Source organism: Tripterygium wilfordii, chromosome 1 (genome assembly GCF_013401445.1).
Source record: "Tripterygium wilfordii isolate XIE 37 chromosome 1, ASM1340144v1, whole genome shotgun sequence".
In the NCBI taxonomy this organism is placed as follows: domain Eukaryota; kingdom Viridiplantae; phylum Streptophyta; class Magnoliopsida; order Celastrales; family Celastraceae; genus Tripterygium; species Tripterygium wilfordii.
This window is the reverse complement of record NC_052232.1, coordinates 3,357,188-3,370,065: the sequence shown is the minus strand read 5'-3', so window position 1 is coordinate 3,370,065 and position 12,878 is coordinate 3,357,188. Positions and strand designations below refer to the sequence as shown.

The 12,878-nt window shown below is 36.5% G+C and overlaps 1 protein-coding gene across 1 annotated transcript; it reads left to right on the top strand.

Moving 5' to 3' along the window:
• The first annotated feature begins 3,284 nt into the window (after positions 1–3,284).
• LOC119995542 (receptor-like protein 7) lies at positions 3,285–9,879 on the top strand. Its single transcript, XM_038842057.1, has 6 exons — positions 3,285–3,317; positions 4,056–4,146; positions 4,296–4,519; positions 4,700–4,783; positions 6,728–6,779; positions 6,974–9,879. Exons 1-6 carry the CDS (start codon positions 3,285–3,287, stop codon positions 9,877–9,879), a joined length of 3,390 nt encoding a protein of 1,129 aa, XP_038697985.1.
• The last annotated feature ends 2,999 nt before the right edge of the window (positions 9,880–12,878 follow it).

The following is a 12,878-nucleotide window of genomic DNA, read 5'->3' as shown; positions in this document are numbered from 1 at the left end:
CAAGGAGGCAATCCCTGCATTATCACTGCCAGTAATTATAATATCATCAACATATACAACCAAAAGAATATGCCCTGCACCAGATCTTCGATAAAATACCGAATGATCCTTCACGGATCGGCGAAGACCAAACTCTAAGACCATTGAACTAAACTTCCCAAACCACGCTTGAGGAGATTGCTTCAGGCCATATAATGATTTCTTTAACCTACATACACTCCCAGACTCCCCCTGAGCAACAAACCCAGGAGGTTGTTCCAAATACACCTCCTCCCGCAAGTCACCATGAAGAAACGCATTCTTCACATCTAGTTGATGTAACGGCCAACCCAAGGAAGCTGCAAGGGAAATTAAAACCCGGACGGAAGCTAATTTCGCAACCGGAGAAAAAGTATCAGTGTAATCAATACCATAAATTTGAGCATACCCTTTCGCAACTAACCGAGCTGTCAACTGATCCACAGATCCATCAGGTTTCATTTTAACAACGTATACCCATTTACAACCAATAGCCTTCTTCCCTGATAGTAAGGGAAGGAGATCCCACGTCTGATTAAGTTCTAAGGCAGACATCTCCTCTTGCATAGCCTGCCGCCAACCAGGAGAAGATAGGGCTTTTGAAAGATTCTGAGGGACAAACACCGAGTCTAAAGCAGATATAAATGCCTGCACAGATGAAGAAACACCAGCATAGGAAATATGTGCAGAGAGAGGATATTTACCATAATTTCTTCGTCCCTTGTGCAGGGCAATAGGTAAATCAGCGTCAGATGGAGGATCAGACGTCGATGCATCAGATATAGGAGGTGGCGACATAGGACCGATAGGGGTACTTGATCCAAAAACACGACGAGGACCACAGTGATAAGTCTGAAATGGAGCAGAAGGAGTAATAGTAGTGGTCACACGAATAAGATCATACTTCAAGATATCATTAATAGAAGACTCAAAGACACTGGAGGATGGGGAAACAAAAGAGAAAGGAGATGACTCATTGAAGGACACATCATCGGACACGAGATACCTTCCCAACTCAGTTGAATAACACCGATAACCACGTTGGGTACGTGAATATCCCAGGAAAATACAATGGAGACTCTTTGGATCTAATTTTGTCACATGAGGACGAATATCTCGAACGTAACAAGTACAACCAAAAACCCGCAAGGGAAGAGAATGAAGAACCAGATGTGGTGACAATACCTGAAATGGAATCTCCCCCTGAAGAATAGAAGAAGGCATGCGATTAATCAGATAAGTTGCAGTTAAAATAACATCACCCCAAAAAACTTTGGGCACTCTCATATGAAACATAAGTGCACATGCAACCTCCATTAAGTGTCTACTTTTTCGCTCAGCAACACCATTCTGCTGTGGCGTATCTAGACATGACGATTGATGAATAAGACTATGGGTAGCAAAGAATGATTGAAATTTGGACGAGAAATATTCACGTGCATTGTCAGTTCGTAATACACGAATAGGAATAGAGAATTGAGTACGAATCTCAACAAAATAGTCACAAAATATTTTGAAAATCTCAGAGCGTCACGCATAAGAAATAACCATGTGACACGAGAAAAATCATCAACAAAAGTAACAAAATAACGAATACCAGATTTTGATAAAATTGGGCAAGGCCCCTAAATGTCCGAATGGACTACATCAAATGGAGCAGTAGCTCGTTTATTGACTCTAGGTACATAAGACACGCGATGGTGTTTAGCAAACTGACACGACTCGCAAAATAAATCAGAAACAGACTGAAGTGAAGGACATAAACACTTTAGATTAGACATATTAGGATGACCCAGACGACAGTGGATTGCAGAGGCAGTGAGGGAACAGCGAAACAGGACAATAAGGAAGAATCTGGATCAAGTACATAGAGCCCTCGAGGAGTGGCACGCCCCCTACCAATCATCCGCTTCGTCGAAAGATCATGAAATTCACAAAATGAGTCATAAAACGTCACAGAACATTTCAAGTGCCTTGTAAGTGCACTAACCGACAATAAATTGTAAGGCAAAGCTAGTAAATGTAAGACTGATGATAAACTGATAGTAGAAGTTGGGGACGCTTTTCCAATACCACACACAGGGATATACGACCCATCGGCAACCCTTACAGCTGGGTTGCTAGAAGTCGATGAATAATCATAAACCATACCAATAGCTCCAGTCATATGGTCAGATGCTCCTAAGTCAATTATCCAAGCTGTCGAAGAAGCAGTCAAATATGCAGTGGAAGACTCAGATTGTGTAACAGTGGCAGAAGACATTCCCTGATTAGCTAGTAGACGAGAATACTCCTCAGCTGAGAGACTCACACGTCCCTCATCGACAGAATGGATAGATGCACTCTCACTGGTCATAATATTAGCCGACCCCCCAGCTGGTGGCCTCCCGTCCAATTTCCAGCATTTTTCTTTAGTATGACCAACACCATTGCAATAAAAACAGATAACTCAGCCCTCAGGTGTGTGGCCCCTGCCACTACTGCGACCACCGCCACGGCCAAACCCTCGACCACTTGAGCCACGACCTCCTTCCGAGGCTGCAAGCACGGAAATATCTCCTACAGTTCCCGTATGAGGACTTGGACGAACAGAATGATTAGTTCTAGCATATGCCTCAGTTAAGGAGATCTCTTTGCTTGCAAGGATCTAAGAACGAGCGGACTCAAATTCCGGACGGAGATCACTCATAAAAGAAAGAATAGCTAATTGTTCTCGCTGTTGGCGCCTCTGCTCCACATCAGTACTAATAGGGAGGAGCATATTCCACTCCTCAAACACCCGTTTAAAAGCAGCAAAGTAATCTGCCACTGTTTGATCCTTCTGGTCAGGTCAAAAAAATGCAAGTGATACATCATAGAGGGGGTGCATATCATCATAGCCAGAATACAACATAGATAAATAATCCCAGAGTTCTTTAACTGTGTTACAATGAGACACTATAGTCTGGACCTGTAGCTCCATAGAATTAATTATTTGAGTATATAGACGAGCATCATCGCGTGCCCAATTCTTCTTATCTATTGGAGCTGCAGTAGACTCTGGAGGATCTTTTGTGAGATGATCCTCTTTGTGAAGTCCGCGAATAGCGAATAAAACAAGCTTTCGCCAATGTTGAAAATTCTTGCCATCCAAAAGTTGTTCAGTAAACTTGGTAGATGAGGAAACAATATCAGAAATCACCGTCTTAGACTCGAAACCTGCCATACCTCCTCACTGGTATTACTGAACAACCACCAGACTTCTTTCAGAGATACCCAAAATACCAATGCTCTACAAAGCCACAAGAAAAATCAGACCTGTGCTTTACAAAGCCTAATCAAATCATGGCCGAAAGAAGGCCATACTACTGCCTGGAAAAACTATAAAACCCTCTAAAAATAGCCCCAAAAAACTGCCTCAAAATAACTGGGAGAAACTACTGGAAAACCAAAGTTTAGTGACGTGAATAGTAGTGGTGAACAGTGACGGCGGTGAACAGTGACGGCGGTGGCGCACGATAAAGAAAACCCTAATGCTCCGATATCATGTTGTAATTGTGAATAGAAGGTCTTACTCTCACAACCGTGAGAGTTGTTTATTTATAGCATCAGAGACAAACCCTAATGGTATTACATCAAGTGGGCTGGGCCCAGTACTACTATATTCTAACACCGCCCTTCTCGACCACCATTAACCTTAAGAAAAGGAAGTCCATTCAATACCAACAAGTTAATAAAAGAATATTGATTCCTCCGCCATTGGCGTCAACTAGTTCTTCCACACCCGTGCTTCGCGTGGCTTCTATTTATTTCATGATTTTTGATGACTGACTTTCATTATGTAGTATTTTTTAAAACCTTAGCTACTTTTCAGCTCAATATTTATTTGGAAGCCTAGATTTGAAAATGTGTAGAGGCCTCTTAAAATTTTCAAGAACTATGAATGTGAAATCACAGGGAAGACTTATTCCTTTAATTTGCTCACTCAAGATCTTCCATACAGTCTTTTTAAAAAACATAGCTTTATTACTGGAGATAACTCCTTAGGTATTGTTCAGATAAAGGACGACCTCAGAAAATCCTTTGACATTAAGGATTTAGGTCATCTCCTATATTTTCTTGATATTGAGGTTACTCGTTCTCGTCGTGGTATATCACTACCCTAGAGAAAATATGTTCTTGATCTTCTACAAGATAATGGTATGCTTGGTTATAAACTTGCCTCTACTCCTATGATTCCTAACCTCAAGTTGTCATCATACTCAGAAGATTGTTTACCAGATCCATCTGTGTATCAGTGTCTTATGGGATGCCTTTTTACCTGACAAACGAGAGACTGGATATCACGTTTGCTGTTAGTATTGTTAGTCAGTATATGCACTCACCACGTACTTTACATCTAGATGTCGTTTATCACATTCACAGCAGGATAAAAGCAACATCAAACATATGTAATAGGTTAAGTTTTGCGCTAAAATACTCGAAATGGTTTGAGTTTGAGGATACCCATACTAAAATACTCGTATTCGTCCCACACATAAGGTTCATGTAATTCCACAAAATTCAGCTAATTATATACATATGTATCTTTGTGTGGAATGCATATAGAGATATGCATTCGTGGATATCTTAGGAGGTCATCAATGGTGAATTGGAGTTCATATAGATGTGATGCTATCAGAGTTTGCCAATTATGATGCAGACACCATCATCAAGGCTACATGTCTGTCTGTTTAACACAAATTGGAGACTCACGCTGGAAGAGAAAGGCAAGTCAAAGACTCAGGCATGCACAACGTGGCTTAAAGTTTGTTTGCAATGAATGGTATTTTCAGATTGATGTTGTTTTTAGTATATCTACTTAATATGGCATCACAGAATCTTGTAATTTTTCGTATGACACAAAACATCATTATCAATCAACTATGGCAAAGTACTTTGGCCTTCAATAGTGTAAATCTAGTTAATTTCTCATGTTACAATCAAAGTTTCTTTTAATAGAAAGGCTTGATGAATGATATTAAGAATCTTAGAAAATCCTAATTAACAATCTAAAAGAATGACTCATCGACTAAGACTTGGGCCAACTTAGCTTAAAATTTCTTTGCAATGAAAGATATTTTCAAATTGATGTTGTTTACGCGTTACCATCACACATGATATATCACTTTCACAAATTCAGGAGTATTAAATGGTGCATTTCGCCACTAAAGATAGAGACGGCGAAAGCCAACAAAAAAAAAACTTAAAGACTCGGGCAAGAATTTTCTTTAACCCCAAATTTAGGTAACACCTTTGGCAAGACATTTCTATAACCCCAAATACAAGTTCTATGAAATGTCTATTTCCAAGAATTAAACATGGGACATCTCAGTTGCACATTTGCAAGTTGCAACTCCACCAATGAATCACATGCTCGCCATTTGAAATACCTGTCAATTTTATTTTTTTGGGATTTAACTAATATTTTTTTACACCCGAGAATATATATTTTTTTAGTATACTAGTTAATATGGCATGACAGAGTCCTGTGAAGATGACTCAAAACATGATCAACCATAACAAAGTGCTTTGGCCTTCGACAGTTTAAGTACATGCAATTGAACCAATCAAACTATCTTTTAATAGAATCAATGATATTAAGAATTTTAGCAAGTTCTAATTAATGATCCAAAACAATGACTCATCGCCTAAGACTTCAACCGCTCCTTGTTTCCTAGTTTTTGAATTATTGATGTTTAGTGCTCTAGTTCTAACAAGAAGCTGTAATGTATATTGAAGACTTTTCTAAGTCATGAGTCTTCAAATAGACATTTCATTCGATGAATCTAGTATTTTTTGGTCATTTGTCAATCGCTTGTATGTTCTTAGGATAGTGATCATGAAAGGATAAGATAACTTTGCGATTAAGGGTTATCTTTTGAAATGAATGGTATTCACAAAACTTAGATTCAGGCATCCACCACTTGGTTTAAAATTTGTTTGCAATGAATGGTGTTTTTAGATTGATGCTGTTTAAGAAGTTATAATCACACAAAGTCAAGAGTGTTAAATGGTACATTTCGTCACTAAAGAGATGACAAAAACAACTTAAAAAGACTTTGACAATACTTCTCTTTAGCACCCAAATTTATGCAAGGCTTTGGCAATACTTTTTCTATATATAACCTCAAATTTGGGTAAGACATTTTTGCAACCCCAAATTTGAGGCTCATTAATTTATATCTTTGAAGTCGTTTGCTTTGGATACACGACTGCATCTTCAATACAAGACTCATGAAATGTCTTTTTCTAGGAATTGAACCGTGCAACTCTATCGCTGAGCTATATGTTCATCTTTTGAAATATCCCAATCAAATTTTTTTGAATTTTAGTTTGGGATTCAAGTAATATTTTCTCACACATGCAAACATGCTTTTTTAGTACATCTAGTTAATATGGCGTGACAGATTCCTGTACCTTTTCAGATGACTAAAAACATGATCATGCATCAACCATGATAAAGTACTTTGGCCTTTTGGCTGTTTAAAGTACATCCAGTGATGTGACATACTAATTTCTCACGTTATAAACAAGGTTTCTTATAATATAAAGGCTTGGTGAATTTATGTATAAAAAAAAACCATATTCTGCAGCTAAGAAATGCTATTTTCTCCATACAACGAATAGTTTTAATGGAATAAGGACTTGGTGAATGACTCATTGACTTATTGACCAACCTTTATCTTAGCAAATAGTTTCTCAATTATTGATGTTCAGTGCAGTAGTTCCGAAACCAAGCTGTAATGCATATTGAAGACTTTCTCTATAAATAGTCTTCTCCACTTGTTCTAATAATTGCACCATTCACCTCTTAAACTTCATTTACTCTACCAAATTGTGATATTGATGGGGCAATACAGTCGGATCCTCTACTTTCTCTTCTTGTGTGTGTGTCTAAAGTTTTGTTCTTCATCGTCATTTCCCTCCTTTTCAGCCAACACATCACTGCAGCTTTGCTTCCATTATGATAGACTTGCTTTGATCGAATTCAAAAGCAACTTTTCACTAAACATTAATGCTTCCTACCATTGTCCAACTTCTTATCCAAAGACCAAGTCATGGAAGGAAGGCAGAGATTGTTGTTCTTGGGATGGTGTTACTTGTGATACTGTCACCGGTCGAGTAATTGGCCTCGACCTCAGTTGCAGTTTGCTTCATGGCTCTCTATCTTCTAACAATAGCCTCTTCCGACTTTCACACCTCCAAAAACTCAATCTTGCTGGTAATGATTTTAGTGATTCAAAGATATCTCTCGAGTTTCGTGAGGCTTATAATGATTTGAATTCAAAGATATCTCCCAAGTTTGGTCAGCTTAAGAGTTTGACACATCTTAATCTCTCCTATTCTTCCTTTTTAGGTGAAGTTCCATCTGAAATCTCTCACCTCTCCAACCTCATTTCCCTCGATATTTCTTATAATTGGTTGATGATTGAAGATCTTTCCCTTAAGAGACTGGTGCAAAATTGTTCACTTCTTAAACAACTTCTCTTCATGGGTCTGAACTTGTCATCCATTGATACAAATTCTTTGATGAATCTCTCATCTTCTTTGACAGATCTAAGACTTCAATCGTGTGGATTGCAAGGGAAGTTCCCAAGCAGCATTCTTTACTTGCCGCACCTACACATACTCGATTTATCATATAATGATCAACTCAACATTCATTTGCCAAAGTCTAACTGGAGTAGTCCTCTCCAAGAACTGCACTTTGATGGTGTGCCTTTCACAGGGGATCAGCTGCCTGAATCAATCGGTGATTTGAATTCCTTGAAGCAATTGACTATTGGAGGATGTGATTTCGCAGGGTCAATTCCAGCGTGGATTGGCAACCTACTGCAACTCACTCTTTTTGGAGGTGAATACAACAATTTCAATGGTAGAATCCCATCCTCACTAATAAATCTCTCAAAGCTAGAAGTGTTGTCGCTTTACAACAATAAGCTGGTTGGTCCTCTTCCTAATTTTTTGAATCTATCAAAATTAGTTACGCTATATTTATCTCGGAATTCGCTCAATGGAACCATACAATCAGTTTTGTACAACTTACCTTTTTCATTGCATTCTTTGGATCTCTCAAGCAATCAATTCACTGGTCCTATCAATGAATTCCAATTCCAATCTCTTGAGGAACTTGGTTTGGGTGGTAACAAGCTAAATGGTTCTGTTCCAAGCTCAATCTTTAATCTTGTTAACCTCACATTGCTTGATCTGTCATCGAGTAGCTTTAGCGGGACCTTGGATGTATCCATGTTCTCAAATCTCAAAAATCTTCAAGTCCTTTTGCTTTCCGATAACGAGATCTCGTTCACCACCAACACATTCCCCAATAATCTACGGCAATTGTCTCTTGCTTCTTGTAATGTTACTGAATTCCCCTACTTCTTAAGAGACTTGAAAGATCTAGAGCGTCTAGACCTTTCCAATAATAGACTTTCTGGCCAAGTTCCTGAATGGTTTTTGGAAGTGGGGATTGATACATTAATTTATCTGAATCTTGCCAACAACTCTTTGACTGGTATTAAAGAAATTCCATGGAAGTTTCTTCAAGTTCTAGACCTTCACTCTAACTTGCTCCAAGGATTGCTACCAATTCCAATCAGAATGGAGGCGATGGCAGTCTACCTGATCTCAAACAATGATTTGACAGGAGAGATACCTTCTTGGATTTGCAATACTACTATGAGATTTCTTGACCTTTCAAGCAATAGCTTTTCTGGAACTATTCCACCATGCTTCAGAAACAAGAGCCAAGGTCTTAAGGTTCTCAATCTACGAAATAATAAATTCAGTGGCAAAATTCCGGATATTTTCAAGGAAGGATGTGGATTACTCTCTCTCAATCTTAATGACAATCAACTGAAAGGGCCTCTGCCAAGATCACTAGTGAATTGCAAACTTTTGGAACTTGTAGACCTTGGCAACAACCGAATAAATGACACATTCCCTCATTGGTTGAAAAATCTCTCAGAACTGCAAGTTCTTGTCCTGAAGTCCAACAGTTTTCATGGTTCTATACAAGATTGCAAGGACACTAATTGTTTCTCCAAGTTACAAATATTTGACATCTCAAACAATGAGTTTTTTGGTCCTTTGCCTGTCAAATATTTTGAGAATCTGCAGGCCATGATGAAAAGTGAAGAAGGTTCAGGTGATTGGAAACATTTGGGGGCAAACAGTTTTTCATACCAAGATTCTGTCTTTGTGGTCATGAAAGGGCAAGAGTATCAATTAGTTAGAATAATAATGACATTCAAGACCATAGATTTTTCAAACAACAAGTTTCAAGGAGAAATTCCTGACGTCATTGGCAAGCTTACTTATCTCAAAGGTCTCAACATTTCACATAACAGCATTGGAGGTGGCATCCCGTTGTCTTTGGGAAATTTGAGAAATCTTGAATGGTTAGACCTATCTTCGAACAGGCTTATAGGGAAGATTCCAGAACAATTGACAGGTCTAACATTTCTTTCACACTTAAACCTCTCCCATAACAAACTCGTTGGACCAATACCCAGGAGCACGCAGTTCGACACATTTGACAATAGTTCCTACAAAGGGAATTTAGGGTTGTGTGGGTTTCCATTATCAAAAACTTGTCGCAGTAATGGCGCTCCACCACAATCGCAACCATTGCTTGGTGAAGAGGATGATTCTGGAAGTGATTTTGATTGGAAGATCATAATGATGGGTTACAGTTCTGGATTGGTTCTGGGATTGTCTTTGGGATATATCATGTTCGTAACACGAAAACCAGAATGGTTAGTGAGGCTCATTGAAGGAAGCTGGCTTAAGCAGGTGAAGAGGCCAAATGAAAGACATAGAAGAAGAAGAAACAGCTAGAATGTGGAAGCGATGATCAATGAGTATTTCATCTTATATTTATATTAAACTATGTTGGTCTCTTATGCTTTGATCATAGCAAGTCTATATGTTTATTCTAGAATTGCAAGAGTTTTGAGTAAATTCTCTCCTTTTGTTTTGTATTTTTAGGGAACCAAAGAATCTTACTGGATTGGAATAGAGAGGAAGCCATTTTCAGTAGAAAGAAGTTGTGTCAAAATTACTCTGCCTTTGTTATGTCAAAAAGAGAAATCCTTTTCTATATGTTATATGTCTAAACATAAAACTAAGATAAATAATAAGAAATAAAAAAATTACCAAAAAAAAATCATAAAATAACAACTATAATGATTTATATAATTCTTAATGTGGTGTTGTCTTTTAAACTAAAGTAAAATAGACTTTTTTACACTTATAAGCTTCACCAAACACATGATAACTTATAAACTAGCTTGTTTTGATAGTAAATAAACTCTACTAAACGGAGCCGATATCAAATCCTTTACCGCAGAAAATCACATAAAAAGTTGATTTTGTTGAGAGAAATTAAAAAAAAAAAGAACAAGTTATACCAACACAGTCTATGCAGTCGAGTAGTAATTTCCCCAGCCCCAACCTCTACAACTGCTCTTGCAAGTTCATATGCTCCAATTGGCCGCCCTTCCCGACCACCATTAACCTTAAGAAAAGGAAGTCCATTTAGACCCTAAATCAGAATACTCTTAAGATGCAAATGGTCAAGTCAATACCAACAAGTTAACATATATAATAGGTTAAGTTTCGCGCTAAGATACTCGAAATGGTTTGAGTTTGAGGATACCCATACTAAAATATTCGAATTCGTCCCGCACACAAGGTTCATGTAATTCCACAAAATTCAGCTAATTATATACATATGTATCTTTCTGTGGAATGCACATATATAGAGATGTGCATTAGGAGGTCATCAATGGTGAATTGGAGTTCATAGATGTGATGCTATCAGAGTGTGCCAATTATGATGCAGACACCATCATCAAGGCTACAAGTCTATCACTCCAATAATAAAGGTTAACACAAATTGGAGACTTACGCTGGAAGAGAAAGGCAAGCCAAAGACTCATGCATGCACAACGTGGCTTAAAGTTTGTTTGCAATGAGTGTCATTTTCAGATCGATGTTGTTTTTCAGGTTACAATCACACAATTCAAATAATATTTTCCCCGATCGAGAAATATTTTAAGTATATCTACTTAATATGGCGTCAGAGAGTCCTGTACTTTTTTCAGATGACACAAAACATGATCATCACTCAACTATGACAAAGTACTTTGGCCATCAATAGTGTAAATCTAGCTAATTTCTCATGTTAAAATCAAAGTTTCTTTTAATAGAAAGACTTGGTGAATGATATTAAGAATCTTAGAAAATTCTAATTAACAATCCAAAACAATGACTTATTTGACTAAGACTTCGGCCTACTTGGTTTAAAGTTTCTTTGCAATGAATGATATTTTCAAATTGATGTTGTTTACGGGTTACAATCACACATGATGTATCACTTTTACAAAGTGTCCGTTTGGTAGAGCGGTTGTGTTGATTTTCAAGGCTAACGGTTAAAGTGTGGAAAAAAAGCTGAGCTTAAAGCTGTGAAATAAGCTGTGAGGTGTTTGGTAGAGCTGTTAACTGTTGTTAGCGGATAGGTTAGGTAAATATATTTTGTTTATATCTTTTCATTTTAATTTTTTTATTTCAAAAAACAATTAATTATAAATATAATTAATAAATAATGATTATTAATTTATAAATATACTTTATTAAGTAAAAATAATAATTACTTTAGTTTAATATTTAAATAAATTTTTAATATAATATATACTGCATATATAAATGAAAGAAAATGTCAAATTAAAAATATATATTATTATAATTATTAATATATATTTATAATTATAAATCTAATTTATTAAGTCTAAATATATCTTAGTTGGAGTTTATTAGTAATATTTATTATTCAAGTGGGTCCATCATGTTTTTTTATTTAAAAGGGCAAGTTTGACTTTAAAATATGTGGGGCCCGCATAAAAAATTAAAACAAAAAAAGTGAGGGCGGTTAACGCCTTCACAAGCTCCAAAATGGAGCTTGTGATTTGAGAGCGATATTAGGGCCCTCAAATTCGCTTCACCAAACACAATCAAAGTCAAGAGTGTTAAATGATGCATTTTGTCACTAAAGACAAAGACGGCAAAAGCCTCTGTCTATTTCCAAGAATTGAAAATGGGACATCTAAATTACAAACCTACAATTAGGGGTGTCCACAACCGATCCGTAAATTGATAATCGATCCGTAAACGTGGTTATTCGATTTTTTCGGCTACGGTTTCGGATATGGTTAAAATTTTAGTAAAATTTCAGATATTTTTTCAATTACGGTTACGGTTATAACCGAAAAATATTAATATATGTTATATAAATATCCAAACATTATGATATATATTATATATTATATAAATATCCAAAAATTATATATATATATATATATATGTAAGTTACATATTGGGATTAAAATTCTGATTATATCTTCATAACAAATTATAAATTTAGATACCAATTAACCTAATCATTACACAAGTTATAAACTAAGATTGCTTTAGTTGAAACTCATGGTGGCTTTATCATTTTAAAATTCATATAAATTGAGATTGATTATTGCTAAAGCGAAAGTGGAGAGACATCTTCATGTATGTTTCTTTTTTTTTTCTTGATTATATTATTTCTCTCGGTCTTGCAAATTTATTTTTCTTTAACTGTGATGAGATAATATATTTATTATCATTATTATGAATTTTTATCAAACTTTGTTAGATGGAGTTGGAGTCGATCATGAGTTATTTTCCCACTCTATTATTCATACTTTTCCATTTCTTCAAAAATTGAAAACCAATCCGATCCAAACTGAAAAATATGATTATTTCGGTTTGGTTATCCGAACATATATGGTTTAGATATGGATTCTAAA